The 19,142-nt window shown below is 38.6% G+C and overlaps 1 protein-coding gene across 7 annotated transcripts in view; it reads left to right on the top strand.

Moving 5' to 3' along the window:
- DROSHA (drosha ribonuclease III) overlaps nucleotides 1-19,142 on the top strand; it is a 126,547-nt gene that overhangs the window by 68,769 nt on the left and 38,636 nt on the right. For all 7 annotated transcript variants that reach the window (XM_029216656.1, XM_029216657.1, XM_029216655.1 and 4 more), the window contains 6 exons: nucleotides 5,690-5,797; nucleotides 6,553-6,691; nucleotides 7,026-7,086; nucleotides 13,451-13,510; nucleotides 14,839-14,938; nucleotides 18,776-18,878. In XM_029216656.1, the coding sequence (XP_029072489.1) occupies nucleotides 5,690-5,797; nucleotides 6,553-6,691; nucleotides 7,026-7,086; nucleotides 13,451-13,510; nucleotides 14,839-14,938; nucleotides 18,776-18,878 (571 nt within the window). The remainder of the gene's footprint in view (nucleotides 1-5,689; nucleotides 5,798-6,552; nucleotides 6,692-7,025; nucleotides 7,087-13,450; nucleotides 13,511-14,838; nucleotides 14,939-18,775; nucleotides 18,879-19,142) is intronic.

Genomic DNA, 19,142 nt, shown 5'->3' with positions numbered 1-19,142 from the left:
TCTCTAGGGATTAAGAGATTTTGGACAACACATTGAAGGAAGTATTTTCTAAGTTAAAACTTGGGGGAAAAAAGGAAGAACCTCTGAGAGGCATATGGCTTCACAGTTATTGTTAGCAAAATCTTTGGGCCATGTGAGAGACTTGATTTTTTTTTTCTTTTTTTTTTTTACTGGAGAAGTAATGTTTCTTGTGAAGAAAGGGAAGAAGATTTTGCTTAAAAGCTAACTGGCCTGATAGAGAACTATTATTATACTTTTATTTTTAAATATATCAATATTACAGTAGTATAATATCAATATACAGGATTAGAGAGGAAAGTGTAATGAACTCCATGGACTCATCAGTCAGTTTCAACAGTATCAACAACATTTCTATAATACCAAATGCTAGTCAATGTTCACATTTTCCCAATTGCCTATTAAATTTATTTGCCTGTTTGAAATGGAGTACAAACAAGATCCATACTTTGCGATTAGTTGATGTTTTTTTAAGCCTCTTTAAACTGTGGGTTCTCATTCCATTTCTCCCTTTGCTTTCCTTGCAAATTTTTATTGTGGAAGAAACTGGATCAGGTATTCTGTAGAGTTCCTAAGCTCTGATCAGGGTTTCCTTGATTGCAACTTTATGGGGTCATTTAACACGTGTTTCTGTCCCTTGTATTTCCTACAGATTGGTAGTTAGATCTAATACTGTGCCATCTAATACAGTACCACTGGCCACACATGGCTATTTGAATTTAAATTAATCAAAATGAAATTAAATGAAAAATTCAGTTCTTAGTTGCCCTCACCACATTTCAAGCACTTAATGGATACCTCTGGCCTAGTGTCTGTTGTAACAGCACAGATACAGAATATTTCCATCATCATAGAAACTTCTGTTGGACAGCTGTGATGAGTTTAAAGTTCTTTTTTTTGAAGGACTTTTTCATAGGGAGTAGTGTGGTCTCTTTTTTTTTTTTTAATAAAATTTAAAAATATATTTATTTATTTATTTGGCTGCACTGGGTCTTAGTTGTGGCATGTGGGATCTTTGTTGCGACACGCGGGATCTTTAGTTGCGGCACGTGGGCTCTTAGTTGCGGCATGTGGGATCTAGTTCCCTGACCAGTGATCAAACCCGGGCTCCCTTCATTGGGAGTATGGAGTCTTAACCACTGGACCACTAGAGAAGTCCCTGGTCTCTCTTTTTCGTGTGTGACATTATTAGTTATTGATGGATCATTACCTAGGCCCAGTAATTCATTAGGCGTTGCCAAAGTGATATTCTATCTTTCCTTCTGCATTTATCAGAATACTTTTATAAAGGATATTCCCCTCACCAGCTATTTGATTACGCTGAAGTACAGATCCCATATAGGACAAAACCAAAAAAATTGCTCATTCGATTTATTCCATAATACATACACAAGCAGTAGTCTTAGAATAACAGTATTAATGGCACCACCAACAATATGATTATGGGAAGTAGTTGTTTGTTTGTTTGGGGTCTTTTTGTCTGTGATTATAGCTATATCCCACCAGGCATGCACACTCAGATTACCATGTTTTAAGGTCATTTCTGCTTATACCACAAACTGGATACACAGATTCATTTATTTTATTTTACTTTTGATTTTAAAGGTTCCTTTCAAAAATTACATATTGTCTTATAATTATGTAGTATATTTACCATGATTCCAAACTCAGATTTACAAATGCAATTATGTTTTTCAAAAATCTAATTTCTATCTCTGTTGCTTCCACCTTGTTCTTGCCACTTTCCCTCCCACCCCAAAGGTAACCATCTTTTAGAAGTGATTTAATTTTTCCCATTTTAATGTAAGCAAATAGACACACACACACACTCTCTTGATATATGTGACCTCCCCTCTGTCAAACTGTTTTGAAGTTTTGTGGTCACTTACGAGGTCTATTTTATTTGCCTTTTTTTTTTTCTTTCCATATCTCTTTTTGTATTCAGGAAAGATTATAGTTTTGTTCTAATGTTTACCTTTATTGTATAATTAAACTTCTCCCTCCTCTCCCTCTCTTTCTATGTGTGTGTATCCCGCTGTCTGTTAATGAAAATAACTACTATCTGCTACAGCTGGCCCTTGAACAACGTGGGTTTGAACAGCTTAGGTCCTTTTGTCTCAGTGTCCAAAGATTTTTTTTTTTCTTTAAAAACTAACAAGTAGTTTTACTAGAATATGTCTCAGCTCTTTTGGTTAATTTTTTTCAGATATGCTGTGTGCCCTTTCAATATATACTTTCACATTGTCTTTCATCTCAGGAAAGTTTTCTTGAATTACTGATTTCATTATTCTATTGTTTTGATTTCTTTTTTTTTTTATAAGGACTGCTATTATATGCATCTTGTATCTTCTTTGCTTATTTTCCATATCTATCATTTTCTCTTAAATCCTTCATTTTTTCTAAAAGTTTTTCTTTTTTCCATCTTTTATTTCTCAAAGGCAGTATTCATTGGTTAATATGCTGTTGTGTTCCTTCTGTTTAGTCTATATTCTTGAAATCATTATTTCCTTCTATACCTTTTTCCTGAGTTTTGTCACTTCTTTTCAGATCTTCCTTTCCTCCAGTCATCTCATTTCTGAATTAATATAGTATTTATTAATAGTTTTCCTTATAAATGTTATTGTTTTCTTAATTTAGTTTGTTTTGAAATAATAGGTTACAGCTTTCATTGGTTTTATTGGCATGTTTTTCTGGCATTTTATTATCAGAGGTATCTTGTTCTATTCCTTTTATCTATTTTCTTATAAAATCCTTGAGTGTGATTTAATCATGATTCTTTTCCATTGCTCTTTAGGTTAAATCTTGTTAAATAAGTGAAATATTTTCCTGTGCTCTTTTAAAAAATATTTATTTATTTTTATTTAAAAATTTTTTTTGGCTGCGTTGGGTCTTCATTGCGGCACGAGGGATCTTCGTTGCAGCGTGCGGGCTCTTTGTTGCGGCACATGGGCTTCTCACTCTTTGTGGTGCGCGGGCTTCTCTCTATTTGCAGTGTGCAGGTTTTCTCTCTAGTTGTGGCATGGGCTCTGAAGTTTGTGGCACGCAGGCTCTCTAGTGAGGCACGCGGGCTCAGTAGTTGTGGCATGCGGGCTTAGTTGCCCCATGACATGTGGGATCTTAGTTCCCTGACAGGAATCAAACCTGCATCCCCTGCATTGGAAGGCGGATTCTTTACCACTGGACCACCAGGGAAGTCCCTATTTTCCTGTACTTTTAGGAGGAAATGTAAGCCAGAATAGTTCTCATGGTTCTAGAGCCTCTCCTTCTGTTGTTTTTGCAAAGTGATTTAAAAAATGGGGGGTGGGTGCTCATCATATCTGAGATCTGCTGCGTCTGTTTTGTTCCTCTACTTTTATCTGGACATTCTCTTTCTTTTGCCTTTTATTGTTTCTCTCCTGCTAGATGTGGCTTTTACTCCTAGCACTTTCTTTACACCATGGGGCTTTACCCTGGAAGGGAACTTGAGTTTTTAATTTTGAGCATTTTTAGGGCCCAGGCTTCTCCCACAGTGTTAGACTGTCCTCTTATACTCATCCAGTGAATTGGATTCTGCAGAGCCCTCTCCAGTTTGGGCCACAATTCCAGTGAATATAAATTTGGGGGCTCTTCCATTCTTGCTGTCATCAGAAGCCCTGCTGCTCCCCCTGTGTTTTTTCTCTCTCAGATGCTGAGACCACACACAGGTCTTTGTCCTCACCCACACTTATTTTGGCATTCGTGGGGATACCTTGTCATCTAGTTTTTATGTATTTATTGTTCACAGTTCTATTTTGCTATACTGGTTGCTCATTTTTAGTGGAGAATTTGAATAGATTTAAAAACTGTGCACTGCCATTTTCTTACAGTCTTCCAAAGGAGCTTTTAAAAATGAAAGCAGTTTCTAGGCATGAATGGAGTGGGGAGGAGATGCTTAGTGATTGTGTGTATTTTAACATTTCAAAAATTGATAATTTAAAAAACTGAGCTAGAGCCTCGTAGATAACCTTGAGACTTGTTTGTCAGGGATACAAGATGGACATGGGTCATATATACCTTTCCATGGTGGTCACAAGAAACATACCTGGGTAGAGAAACTGGCTTTGTTTGGAGCAAGTTTAGAGGAAGTGGCAAAGGGACTCACAGCTGTTTCACATAAGTAAAGGTTTTGTTCTTTTCCAGGGGTAGACCTAAGTTCAAAGGGTAAACCTCCAAAGAGACAGATTTGGACTAATGATAATTTTCTAATAATCAGAGTACTCTAAAGGTAGTGTTGTTTTCTTAACAGGTAATGATTTATCTCTTCCCGGAGGTATTAAAACACCAGTTTGAATTCATACTTCAGAAAGATAGTTACACTGCATAGTCTTCATGACCCATCCTCCTTGTGTGCTTAGCATCAATACCCTTGAGTCCCCTGCAATTGAAATGCCTGGAAAACTATATTATACCTTGGGAGCAAAAAGAGTGTCTTCATCTTTTTTCTCTTCCACAACTAATATAAGCCTTACCTGTGGAGGTGCTTAATATGTATTTATTGAATTGAACTGGAAAGAAAGACTTTCTGTTGATTAGAGATCCTTTTTGGGAGAACTAATCTTTCTTTATAAGTTAATACAGGAAACTGATTTCTGTAGTTTCAAGCAAATCCATTATCATGTATTTTTAAATAATGCCAGCTTAAAATACTTCAAAGACTAAAATGATATAAAGCACATGTCAGTCATTCTGTGATGGGCTGTGCCCATCCTCCAGGTCTGATGAATAAGAATGACTCCTTCATTCTCTTGAGTTCTAGGGAAACATTATTAAAAAAAAAAAAAGAAAGAAAGAAAGAAAAAGATATGCTTTCCATGAAATCTCCCAATAAGGAATCTATAGCCAAATGAAAAGTGAAATAAAAATAAAAGTTCTATATCCTCAGGTGATTTAACTGTATCAGTGGTTTTATAAAAGTTGTCCTTATAGTGTTAGATTGAGTGTTAAACCTAGAATGGCCTTTCGAGATCATCTGCCTGAGAAATTCTTACCCAGAGGATAGTGATGGGCTTTAGAGATCTGTGAACTCATTAAAATTCCATACAATTTTTGCATGTTTGTGCACATAGGCACTTTTCTGGGGAAAGATTCATTTTCCTTAGATTCTCAGAAGTGTCTGGACACTGACAAAGTTTCAGAATTTGTGAGTCCTAATCCATTCCCTTAGAATTAAAGATAGACAAGGAGGCACAGAAATTCTTATGACTTCCTTAAGGTTACCCTGCTGGGTACTGATGAACCATGGCTATTCCTACTTCAATGAGGGCCAATAGGCCTTGTTCTAAGCAGCTTTTTGTATTTGCTCATTTAATCCTTTTAACTGTCCTTGAAAGTAGCTACACTGATTGTCTTCATTTTACAGGTGAGGAAACAGAAACAGAGAGGTTAGATATTTGCCCTGAGTCCCATGATGAATGAGTGACAGAGCAGGATTTGGACCCAGGCATTCTGGTTCTAGAGACCGTATCTTTAACAGCTGTAGTCCACCACCCCTCACAGAGGATATGCCAGGATGCCATGTAGCCAGTAAACCGTTTCAAGACTTTGTGAGATGGAATTTAGGATGTAAAAATGGTTCTTGTTTGTTGTAAAATAAATGAAGTGTTTTTAATAAGTTCTTATAGAGTTAAACATATTGAAATATGCTTTTTCCTAGCATGCAATGATGCTGCCTGTTTTGACCCATCATATTCGATACCACCAGTGCCTAATGCATCTGGACAAGTTGATAGGATATACTTTCCAAGATCGTTGTCTGTTACAGGTAAGAATTACTCTCCTGTACATTTATATAATAACAAGATAGGAGTAATTCATCTTGCAGGTTACAAATGGAGCACTGAGAGTCTCTTCTGGGAGATGATGAGGATGTTTAGAAACAAAGCTCTCTCCATTACTCTACTCTTATTGCCACTTTCAAACCCTTTTTCTCACTTTTTTTTTTTTCTTTTTGATGCTGTCCCTAAAGAAATAGATTAGGGCTTCCCTGGTAGCGCAGTGGTTGAGAGTCCGCCTGCCAATGCAGGGGACACGGGTTCGTGCCCCGGTCCGGGAGGATCCCACATGCCGCGGAGCGGCTGGGCCCGTGAGCCATGGCCACTGAGCCTGCGCGTCCGGAGCCTGTGCTCCGCAATGGGAGAGGCCACAACAGTGAGAGGCCCGCGTACCGCAAAAAAAAAAAAAAAAAAAAAGAGACTAAAGCTAAAATTTGCCCGTCAAACCTGACCACTTCTTTCAGCTTTTCCTCCTTTATGGCTCTTCTTTCCAGGTGCTGCATATTCTAATTCCTCTCTGAAAGATGTGGTTTTTTAGGTTTGTTTAGAAGAGCTTGCACCAAAGCTTTGGAAATGTGACACTGGAGGAAATAGGATGGAAAGATCAGGGATTAAAATTTGACTAGATAAACAGATCTCTTTCTTGTTTCATTTGAGGTGATATAAAGATGGTGCTTCTATGCTGAATTTGTTTTTGTTTTTATGCTGAGTTTTTAAGACTGAACTTATTTCACCGAAATTTTAGCTGGCAATGACCCACCCAAGTCATCACTTAAATTTTGGAATGAATCCTGATCATGCCAGGAATTCTTTGTCTAACTGTGGAATTCGGCAACCCAAGTATGGAGATAGAAAAGTTCATCACATGCACATGCGGAAAAAAGGTATGTTTGTATTCCACTCTCCTGTTTTGTTCTGTGTCTCCTGTTGTAAATTAAATCCCCACCAGGAATGGTTCCCTGGTGACTGATTCACTCTCTCTTTCTTTAGTGTTTCCTGACCCATATGTAATAACATTCACTTTGAGCAGAGCATTATGATAAGAGTAAATGAATTTGTGAGAAAATTTCCTTTCTCCTATCAAGTGTTTTAAGTAACTAAGTTGATCAGACTTGCTAGTCAAATTGGGGTGAGATAGATAATTTTCTTTCTACATGTCATATGATGGTCCCAGAATTCTTCTAACAGTATTTAGTTGTGATTTTTTTTTTTTAATAGGAATTAACACCTTAATAAATATTATGTCACGCCTTGGCCAAGATGACCCAACTCCCTCAAGGTAAAGTAGATTTTTTAATAGTAACTTTGTTGAGATATAATTCACATACCATACAATTCCCCCATTTAAAGTGTACAATTCAGTGGTTTTTGGTTTATTCACAAAATGGTGCAACCATGATCACTGTCTAATTTTAGAGCATTTTCATCACCCCCAAAAGAAACCCCATACTCCCCATTTCCCTCAGCCTGCCCAGCCCTGGACATCCACCAGTCTTCTTTTAATCCATGTTCAATATTTATGGATTTACCTATTCTGAACATTTTGTATAAATGGTGTCATACAATATGTGGTCCTTTGTGACTGGTTTATTTTACTTTACATTATGTTTAAAAGATTTATCCATGTTACAGTATATGTCAGTGTTTCTTTTTATTGCCAAATAATATTCCATGGTATAGGTATACCATGTTTTATTTATCTAGTCACCAACTGATGGTCATTTGTTGTTTTTACTTTTTCGTTATTATGAATGCTGTTGCTATGAATATTTGTATACAGGTTTTTGTATGGACATATGTTTTGATTTTTCTTGGGTATATACCTAGGAGTGGAATTTCTGGATGATATGGTAACTCTGTTTCACCTTTCCTTTAAGGAACTGCCAGACTGTTTCCAAAGTGGCTGCACCATTTTACTTTCCCAGCAGCAATATATATGAAGGTTCTGATTTCTTCACATCTTTCCCAACACTTGTTATTATCTGTCTTTTTGAACCTGGGCTTCCTAGTGGATATGAAATAGTATCTCATTGTGGTTTTGTCATATGTCCCTGATGGCTACTGCTGTTGAGCATCTTTTCATGTGCTTATGGGCCATTCGTGTATCTTCTCTGGAAAAATATCTATTCAGATCCTTTTCCCATTTTTAATCAGGTTACTTTTTGTTATTGAGTTGCAATCATTTTTTTATGTATTCTAGATACAAGTCCCTTATCAGGTATGTGATTTGTAAAAATCTTTTCTCATTCTGTGGATCATCTTTTCACTCTCTTAATGAAGCACAAATTCCACATAATAGATAAATTTTGTTGCTTTTGTTGCTTCTGCTTTTGGTGTCATGTCTAAGAAACCATTGCCTAATCTAAAATCACGAAGACTTACATCTGTTTCTTCTAAGAGCTTTATGGGTTTTTTCCTCTGACATTTAGATCTGTTCTGTTCTGAGTTAATTCTTATATATGGTATGACATAGAGGTCCAGCTGCATTCTTCTGCTTGTGGATATGCAGTTGTCCCAGCACCATTTCTTGAAAAGGCTGATCTTTCCCCACTAAATCATCTGGGTTGAAATCACCCTTGACAGTATATTTGAGGGTTTATTTTTGGATTCTTAGTTCATTCCATTGATCTTTATGTCTGTCCTTAAGCCAGTACCACACTGTCTTGATTACTGTAGCTTTGTAATAAGTTTTGAAATCTAGAAATGCAAGATCTCTTCTCCAACTTTCTTTTTTCAAGACTATTTCGGCTATTCTAGATCTGTTACATTTCCACATGAATTTTTTAGTTACCTTAAGAACTTTTGCAAAGAAGCCAGCTGGGGTATTGATAGGGATTGTGTTGAGTCTGTGGATCAGTCTGTGAATGCTTACCATCTCAATATTAAGTCTTCTGCTTAATACTGTCTTCTGTTCCCCGAACATTAGATGTCTTTATTTTTTCTTTGTTGTCTTTAATTTCTTAGTAATGCTTTTTAGTTTCCAGAGTATACATTTTGTATATCTTTTGTTAAATTTATTCATAAGTATTCTTTTCGATGCTATTATAAATGAAATTATTTTCTTAATCTTTATTTTTGGATTGTTCATTGCAAGCATATAGAAATACAATTGATTTTTGATTATTGATCTTGTATCTTGCAACCTTGATGAGTTCATTTGTTAGCTCCAGTAGTTTTTTAGTGAATTCCTTAAGATTTTCTATATAGATGATCATTTCACTTATAAATAGAGATATTTTTACTATTTCCTTTCCAGTCTGGATGCCTTTTATTTCATTTTCTTAACCTAGTTGCCCTAGCTGGAGTCTCCAGTACAATATCAAATAGAAGTGGTGAGAGAGGATCCTTACCTTCTTCCTAATCTTAAATGGAAAACATTCTTTTACCATTGTGTATGATGTTATCGCATAGGTGCCTTTTATCAGATTGAGGAAGTTCCCTTTTATTCCTAATTTGCTGAATGTTTTTGTCATGAGAGTGTGTTGAACTTTGTCACATGCTTTTTCTGCATCTATTAAGATGATCATGTGTTTTTTTCATTTATTTTATCCACATGGTGTATTACATTAATTGATTTTGGGGTGTTAAACCAACCTTGCCTTCCTGGGATACATCACACTTGATCATGGTATATAATCCTTTTTATATGCTATGTTTAGTTAGAATTTAGTTTGCTAGTATGCTGTTGAGGATTTTTGGTCTGTAGTTTTCCTTTCCTGTGACGTTTTAGTCTGGTTTCACTATTAGGATAATACTGGCCTCATGTAATGGGTTGGAAAGTTTTATATGTTAGCTTTCCGTATTTTATTTCTTGATTTTAAGTGATACCTTAATATATGAATATTCTCACTTTGTGGCCTGGAACCCCTGAGGAACCTGGGAAGGAAGTAGGCTGAGTCTATGTAAACTCATTAACACCCTGGAAAACTGAATGGAAGTAAATGCCAAATGCTGATGGGGCTCTGATGTTGCTCTCAGGAGGCTTATCTCTGTGTGCGAAGCACAGCAGGTTCTATTTTGAAAGCCAGTAGAGGAGGTTGCTTGAGGGCGGCTTGCTTTTTAAAATGGGGCATTGAAGAGTTGAATAGCCAGGTTTGTCCCTCTTGGGATCCAGACTTAGATGGATGAAAGGTAGGTAGAGCAGGGTTGGAAGTGAGAGTTGAGACACTGCTGCAGCTGGTAACTGGCCTCCACAGTGAGGTAGGTGCCCAGCTGAGCTAGTGCAGCTTCCTTTTCTACCTTTTTCTTCATATATCACTTTTCTTTTCAAATAGACTTGCCTTGACGTTGCTGTCTTTTGAGGTTATCATAAACCAAACTGTCTTTCCTCTTCAATCAAGAGGTAAAAAGAAAGGCAGGACGGAACTTTAAAATTCCAGTTTGAAGATGATCACATGCCTCACTACTGTGTTCTGTGAGGGTGTAAGATCAGAAAAGGACTGTCTAATTAGAGGAGCCCTTAATCACACCCTCAGGGATGGCGTGGCCATGGTTTCATTTTACCTTGCTATACTGTGGATTCTCCCGATGACCAGTTCTGTATTTTAATAAGTGAAACCCTTGGTCCCCTGCAGCCCCTTTAGCAAGGCCGCACACGCAATAGACACGTCGTTTTCAACGATGAAAGCACAGGTTTAAGTGATCTTTGTCTCATCTACCCAACCACAGTTATTGGTATGTAAATTATGTCTTTTGGTAGCATAGTTTAAACCTCATGGTTTATGTTTTCTTACTGTGGCAAAGGGAACTATAGCTGAGAAACTGTTCTTTCTGAATTTACCATTTTGAAAATGATACCATTGATAGACAATCTCTCTTGTCCTTTGGCTTCTGCCCTGGCCTCTGCTGCTTGTGCTGAGAGCCTCTTGCAATAGGTCTGATCTTTCGGCTGATGCAGAGTCGACCCCAAGTTTCTGTTCAGAAAGATCCTCCCAGCCTCGGTGGCCGGGCCGGCTGCTGCTTGGCTGCGGCTGTCCAGTAGCCCCAGCTGTGTCAGTACAGCCCTGGGAGCCATACTGAAGAAACTCAGGCGAATGTAATCCAACAGACATTTATCCAGTGCCTTTTGAGCTTGAGGCAGTTCGTGGATATTTTACAGGGATCCAGAGGCAAGTAAGACAAAGCCCCCACTCGCCAGGAGGTGTGACTGCCTGGGGTGGGGTAAAAGTGCCGTAAACATAAGTAACTTCATATAAGGAAGACCCTGCTAAGTGCTTCAGTGAAGGTCAGGAACAGAACATACACAGCAGACTGGGGGCTAAGGAGAGCTCTGGTGGTTGTTCACGGATTATAGGTCAGTTATGCACTGTGCACCAGAATAATTGCATTCACTTGAAACGACTTGCCCTCTTCCCTGTTTGTTTCTTTCTTTTTTTTTTTTACATCTTTATTGGAGTATAATTGCTTTACAATGGTGTGTTAGTTTCTGCTTTATAACAAAGTGAATAGGTTATACATATACATATGTTCCCATATCTCTTCCCTCTTGCATCTCCCTCCCTCCCACCCTCCCTATCCCACCCCTCTAGGTGGTCACAAAGCACCGAGCTGATCTCCCTGTGCTATGCGGCTGCTTCCCACTAGCTATCTACCTTACGTTTGGTCCTGTTTGTTTCTTAGTTTGCTGTTACAAAGTGGGATGCAGTAGTCTCTGCTCCTTGGAAGTATAAGTATATCTTTGAAACGAACACTATCCAATTTCAAATGTCAGTGGTTATATCTCCTCCCAAGCAAGCATGCTCAGAATTTCAGACTGGAGAAAGGAAAGAGAGAGCCAACGAGCTAGTAGGTTGTTTGGGGAATCTGTGTCTGGCGCTGAAGGCGGAGGAACAAGGCAGGTAGGGGAGCTTGGTGGAATTCTTCCCCCAGCCCCTCTGGGTACCACTCCTCGCCCCTGCCCATCCTGCAGTGCAATTAGTGCCGCCTTCTGCCAGGTCTCCCTTCAGGCTGCCTCTCCAGGCTTCATCTTGCTATTTCTGGAGCCTCCTCTCTAGATCTTAGCTGTAACCTGCTTGAAAGCTTTCTGTGACGTCTCGTCACCTACTGAATAAGTCTGAACTTCCCCACCTGGCAGTCTCAGCACCCAGTGATCCAGGCACATCACTCTCTTCCCTGTGGCTGTCTGCACACCAGTAAGACTGAGGGACTTGATGTGCTGCCAGACGTACCCTCTCCCTTCCCTGAATGCCAGCAGTAATTGTGCCTGTGGAATGCCCTGTGTACCCTGTGACATCCTGCCCAGATCCTGCTGGCATTTGTTTTGTTGTGCATGTTCTGGTTCTCCCAGGTATTATAATTGTGTCATAGTCTGATATTTTTTTTTTTTTAACTGTGAGCATTTTGAAGGTCTTTTGTCCTACTCTCTTTTTTCTTTTTTCAAATTCTTTTCCTTTTCCAACTAATGCCTTTCACAAAGCAGGGGCTCAGTAAATAAGTCTTAAAGGAAAGAATGCCATTCATGCCATTACTTTTATTCCGGGTTATTTACTCGTTGACTAGAAATAGGGAAATGGGGGCATTAGGAAAGGTCACGGTCAGAGCCATCAAAAGTTTAAATGGCTGGTTACTCTCTTAATCTGATTTGGGATCAGCTAGCGTTTACAAAAAGACACGAAGACTTAAAATTAATAAATAAAAATCTGTCTGCCTATCAAAAACTACAAAATAATTAACTTTTAGGATGGCATCATCTCAAGTGAATATGCCGCCCATAATTTTTTAAAGTGTCACTATTTAACCACGTAAATCTCAGTTGTATAGTTATATTTAACTCATGCACATTACAATGAAATGTTACCACAGAGAAGGTCTCTGAAGGATTAGGCATTCGGTTCAGCCTTGTACTCCAACGTGAGAAACAGCCTGTGAGAAGCACATTCATCATATAATTAAGATATAAATAAAATGCAATCTCTGCACTGAGGGGGAGAGTATTAATTTTGATGAGGGACTCAGGCAGGGATTCATCTGGAGCTCACATTTTGCTAGACCTTGAGAGATGGGTAGGTTTTCAATGTGTCTCAGTGCACAGGGGAGAGCAGAAGCCTCCAGGGCGGCAAGGAGCTTGGCCTGAACAGAGGCACTGAGTATTTTAGGGGATGCCCTTTTCAGAGAGGACCAGGCAGTTTTGGAACAGGACCCTGTGCATAGGTGGGAGAGGATAGCAGTGGACAGTGAGACTGAAAAGGTAGGTTAGGCCTATTTTGAAGGACTTTAGATGCAAGGTTAAATTTAGAATTTGGAGTTTGGACCATGGGAAGCTAGAACATTGTACCAAAGCTGATTTTTCAGTGTCCTAACTCTCTCTAAGAATGCATTCTCCTTTCTCTCGTCCACCTGATAGTGGTGTGGAAAGAGTCCCAATTGTTAGGGTGATGTCTCCTTGCTTTAAATCTGACTCCCAGGGGGAAGGAAGCACCAGGGTGGGAAGCCTGAGACACGTAGTATGAGGGGACACTCCCTCCCTTTCCCACCAGGCAGCCCCTGTACCTCCAGCTAAGATGGCCATCAGTGTTCTTGATTATGAGGAATAAGGTAGGGTGCTTTGATTACTAAAGGAGCTAACCCTCCATATCCTTTTCTTTGAGAAGAGAGGGAGGAAATATAAATGTGTGCTATTTTAAGTGATCTTTTTAATTCTGTAGGATTAATCACAACGAACGGTTGGAGTTCCTGGGTGATGCTGTTGTTGAATTTCTGACCAGGTAAGTAGGCTTTTCTGCCATTCCCCAACAATTGCATTTTATACGTAACATACTTAATACACACCTTCTTTGTAATTAGCCAAATAAGGCCTTGAAACACCATGTTTTTGGTCTCCTCTGTAGAGCTTTAAAGCTACATGTCTGTGGCTCTTGCCCTCACTGATAACTTGCACTCACTGATGCTCTAATGAGCAAGATTACAGGATGAAAGGCTACTGTCTCTGTCCTGTCAAGTTTATGTTCAAGTTGCTACAGCCAGAAGAGATCAGCTTGTCTTGGTCTAGATGCTTCAGAGCTTCTATTCAATTTGTAGCGAAAGGGATGATATTTTAAAATGTCATTTCATTTTCTAGGATTTGTCTTTGATCCCTTTCTCACTCTTCCTGAACTCAAGGGAAGTAAAGTTTACAAGAATTTTAATAACTAGATTTTGGGGTGTGTGTGTGTGTGTGTGTGTGTGTGTGTGTGTACGTGTACGTGTTTCTGTATGTTTTCTCCGCAGAAATATTTTAGGGTCCTTAATTTGGAGGTAGGGGTAGGAAAGTACATTTTGTTTTTTCATTACTCATAAAATTTCCCTTTTAAAGGTAGATAACACATGTTTCTCTTGGAACTGTCTTGAGCTATTTTTATTCTCTTTAGGTCATTTCTTTTCCCGGAAGGACATAATGAGCGCAAAGGGGCTGTTTTCTAAGCTTGTTCTCACTGGACACAGTAGGACTAGACAAGCTCAGCTGCCCCGATCAACAGTGGGTCTGAGACACCAGTGTGAGAGTTAGGGGAGCGCAGTTAGTGTCATGGTCTGAACGGGTCTTCCATCGGCCTTCTTCCTAATTCCCTTACTTTCCTGATCAACAGCGCCGGTTCTGTTTGTCACTCGTGTTCCTGTTCCTGTCCCTGTCTGTACTTGTGAAGAACGTGCCACACAGCTGCCCTGCTCAGAGCTCCCCGGCTCCTCTTCAGGGGCCCTCATAACCCAACCCAAGCAAAGCTCTCTGTTTCCAGGCTCAATTTTCATGTATTATCCAGATAGGTTTGCTCTCAGCAGCGTATGAATGTTTGTTCAGGTCTTTGTTGTTATCATATTTCAGAGAAATCTTTTTACAGAAGTTAATGTGAACGTATGAGTGAATGGTATTGTTTGGGGTTTAGCACATTCAGATATACCGTGCATACTGTTTAACTTTCAAAGACCCTACAGTTTAGTTCACTTCAGCTGGTATGTATTGCCCAGATATTATGTGCCAGGCCTGGTTTTTGGACTCAGAACCACAGACAGAATATTGTGATACATGTTTACTTATATGCTTTTTTTTTTTTTCTGGCAGTGTCCATTTGTACTATTTGTTTCCTAGTCTAGAAGAGGGAGGATTAGCAACCTATCGGACTGCCATCGTTCAGAATCAGCACCTTGCCATGCTAGCAAAGGTACGTCAGATATCTGAAGCAGTCCATGCATAATTTTGCATTTGAATAAGTAACCCTTTAGGGTGCATTAAGGGTTTAATATTTTATAGACGAGGAAGGACTTTTTTGTTTGGGTTTTAAGGATTCAGCCTTATTAGTTCTATTACCTTAGTGAGTTTCACCAGCAGCCAATGAACTCCACAGTGAGGTAACTTGATAAGAGAAGAGGAAAAATTTGACAGATGTGCGTGTACAGAGTTAAACATTTGGGGAAAGGAACATGAGAACAGAGTAAAAGAAATGAAACATTTCGTATTTTCCCTTTGTGTAATATTTCTGTATTATAATTGTTTTTAATTTACTTTAACAAGCAGAATTATAGCTTTGAATAGAATACTCCAGGCCATTTGTATCCACAGGGGATGCTTTACAGACCTTTGAGAATTCCCCCCAAATCACAAATCCTATTAATTAAGATTTAGGTTTTAGGCTGTTCAGCTAGCCACGTTGACTTAGCTGAGTGACTAACAGAACCTTTTTTTGATTTAGATTCATGGTAGGCATGTTTCTTACATTATCTCATTTGATCTTCCTGTCTCTGTGCAGTGTCTTTTTTTAAAATTAATTTTTATTGGTGTATAGTTGCTTTACAATGTTGTGTTAGTTTCTTGCACTGTCTTATCATAAATCGTAACGGATAGGACATGGGCACTTGCCTGGGCCGTCAGAATACCCACAGGGGGACCATGGACAAATTGTTATTCTCTTTGCCAAGCCTCTGCTTTCTCATCTATAGAATGGAGATGGCATTAGCATCTACTACACAGGGTGGTTGTGAGAATTAAATGAGATTATCATTTGAGTTTTAATGATTCCATTTGTAAAGTGCTTGGTGCAATGCCTGTTCATAGTAATCACATAAACATGTGAATAAACTAGTAGGAGTTAGTTGTTTTTATTGCTGCTGCCACTTATAAATTACATTTATAAATCATTACATTTTATAGGCCTGTGGGTTTATTCAGCAGTAAGGGGAACGGTGGCTGTTAAATTCCCAAACAGTAGTGATCCATTAGAAAAGCTTTTGTGAGTTTTCCTTGATTTTTGCCTTAAGTAGTTTTATTTTTCTTCATTTTGATATAAATGTTGAAATCTGGTAGAAAAGACTAGATAAAACCCATTCTAGTTTTATGACTGATTTCTTTAAAAACATATTTATTTATTTTATTTATTTATTTTATTCCGGCTGCATCAGGTCTTAGTTGTGGCACTAGGGGTCTTTGTTGCAGCGTGCAAGCTCTTTGTTGTGGTGCACGGGTTTTCTCTCCCTAGTTGTGGTGCATGGGCTCCAGGGCACGTTGGGCTCTGTAGTTTGCAACACGCGGGCTCTTTCGTTGAGGCGTGCTAGCTCAGTAGTTATGGCGCACAGGCTTAGTTGCCCTGCGGCATGTGGGATCTTAGTTCCCCGACCAGGGATTGAACCCGCGTCCCCTGCATTGGAAGGCAGATTCTTTACCACTGGACCACCAGGGAAGTCCCTGACTTCTTAATTTGATCTTGCCAGAGTATTAATTACATCTAAAATGTGGTTACTTTTATCCCACAGTTTTCGTGTTAGCAAGAGTGCATTGCTTTATTATATATAACATCCTCATCATAGCTATGTTGGTAGGCTTTGACCTAGCTTCAGTGGCATTTGAGAATATAGACAGTGATGCCTTCAGGAAAAACTATAGGCAACAGGTATGCTAACTTGGTTTTAGCCTTACAGTGAATGAAATTCCACAATCTATATAAAACTGCTTCAATGTTTAGTTGATTTAATTGTCAAGATGCTTCCTGATAGTTCAAGTAAGTGTCCATTGGAAATACCTTTAATAAGTAGATTGTCAGCACGCTCCCCCCACCTCGCCATTGTTTTCAGTTTCAGATATAATAGAATTGCATAATTGTTTTTCAGACAATTGTAGGGAGGATATTTACAAAGTGTGGGAAATTACCATAGTATGAACATGGATGCTGTTACATAACACAGTGGGTGCTGTACAAAGCCATGAGTTATGAGGGGGGTGGCCAGTTTCTCCCTTCAGGGATTTCTGTGTGATCTTCCTCTACCTCAAACCCTGACATTCCCATAGCAGTCAACACTCATCTCCTCCAGCAGTAGGCAGTGGTGGCCTTACCCTTCTTCTATCTAGACCAGTGGTTCTTAACCATTTGGGAGGAGGGACTTGGTGGAGGAGTATTGCTGACTCTGAGAAGGTAATGAAAGCTCTAGGTCAGCACTCCAGACAGGAACATTTTAACACATGCACAGTGGAGCACCACTCTCCTTTTTTAAATTTCCACTAATGCCTTCATGAAAAAATAAGGATATAGAGGAGGTATTATGAGAAGTTGGAAAATTCATAGCATTCCAGAATAGTTGTTTATAATATAAAATATGGCTTGCACTCTACTCTCAAGCACGGCTCCAGAGATAGCAAACAATTGGATTTTCCCAGTGAAGTTGTGAAACAAGTGAAATTTACATATTCTAGGATAAACTCTTGCACTTGGGGATCAATTTTTTAAAAAGAGGTGGTTTCTGCTGTTGCATTTGTGGTAGTCAAAACTCTCATTTGAGTTTATAATACACTCATGAATTCCTAGGAATACAAAATACTGATAGCATATATGTCCCATTTGTATTGTCCCTTTTTCCAATGTAAACAGATATGGGTATTTTTAACATACATATCAAGACATACAAAATCTGAGTCTCTTTTATCTGAGAGCTGATGAGATTCATATTGTCCTAGGTTGTTCATTGACTTGCGACTTGTTCCATATTACGTGGCATGTTATTGCTTAGTAGGTATTTATTGAACTGAATTACATAGTAATAGAAACAGATTTATTGCATGCTTATGCAATGTCTGTATCTTTCTCCTTTTATGGAATGAATTATGATTTCCATTTATTCAATCTCAGGAGTTTTATAAAAAACCATACTGTGTCTAGTTCTAAAAGGACTTGATTTGTACATTGTAATACAATAGGATAAGAAATAAGTAGGTACTAAACTCAAAATAAAGAGAAAATATGGGTAAGACAGTAAATGAAGGCGGAAGTAAAGTTAGTGTGCACAGATATATTCATTAAGTCCTAAACAATTTCTAGAACTGGGCCGTAAATTTGTCTCTAAACTTGTCTGAGGCCAAATAAAAAAAGAAAATATAATTCATTATAAACCGTATTCCCAGAGCCCTTAAGATAGTTCCAACCCATTGCTTAGATCTCACTGAGACTTTAGAAGGATAAGTGTGGAAACCTCAAAAAGCAGACATAAGTGCAAAGATATATGGCTCCCCAAATCCTTGTCAAATAAAAAAAAAAAGATTTAGAGATATAAGACATTTTGAAGTCTTCTGAGGGTCCCCATTTACTCTACCACATAAAAATCTCTTACATATGGTAGAAACACCGTCAGTACCACATAACTCTGGAATCCTAGAGGTTAACTTTGGGTTGGGTTTGTATCTCCCTAGACGTATTGGGTGAACCCAAGGGTATGGTCTTGTTACAGAGTCTTATTCCAGCTTAAGCTAGTCCTTTTTCTGAACCTGGAATTGGACAGCTCAGATCTGATCAGTTCTGAACCAAATTGAACCATCAGAGTTCATAGAAGCTTGTTTGGGGAAAAGTCGAGGTTTGTCAGCGCTAAGCCATATGTAAGGACTCGTAGGGAATGGTGACTAAATTTTCACATAAGGCCAATTAAATTGTAACCATACCCCTAGGAGATGCTGAGCTATTACAGTTACAATACGATTTTGTCAATTTTTTTCTTACTTTCTGTCATTTTGAATTTTGTAGAAACTTGAACTGGATCGATTTATGCTTTATGCTCATGGACCTGACCTTTGTAGAGAATCAGACCTTCGACATGCCATGGCTAATTGTTTTGAAGCATTAATAGGTAATTTCTCACTTATAGTCTAATTTCCTGCATGTCTGCAATGTCTGGAGGGCACATAAAATTCAGTGTGGAGACTTGGGACAAAATTACTTGTTCCCAAAGCATGTGAGGTCCCCAGTATAATACCCACCTCCTTATACTATAGTTATTGTAGTTCCTCCAGAGCAGCAGTCATGCTTTCTTTTCTTGAAATCCTTGTACCATGTCATGTACATGCTTAGTATATACTGAACTGAAGTGCAGTGAATTAATATGGGGATGGAT

This window comes from Monodon monoceros, unplaced genomic scaffold (assembly GCF_005190385.1).
Source record: "Monodon monoceros isolate NGI ecotype Baffin Bay Population unplaced genomic scaffold, NGI_Narwhal_1 Super_Scaffold_12, whole genome shotgun sequence".
In the NCBI taxonomy this organism is placed as follows: Eukaryota; Metazoa; Chordata; class Mammalia; order Artiodactyla; family Monodontidae; genus Monodon; species Monodon monoceros.
The sequence above is the reverse complement of the archived record's forward strand: the minus strand, read 5'-3'. Positions and strand labels throughout refer to the sequence as shown.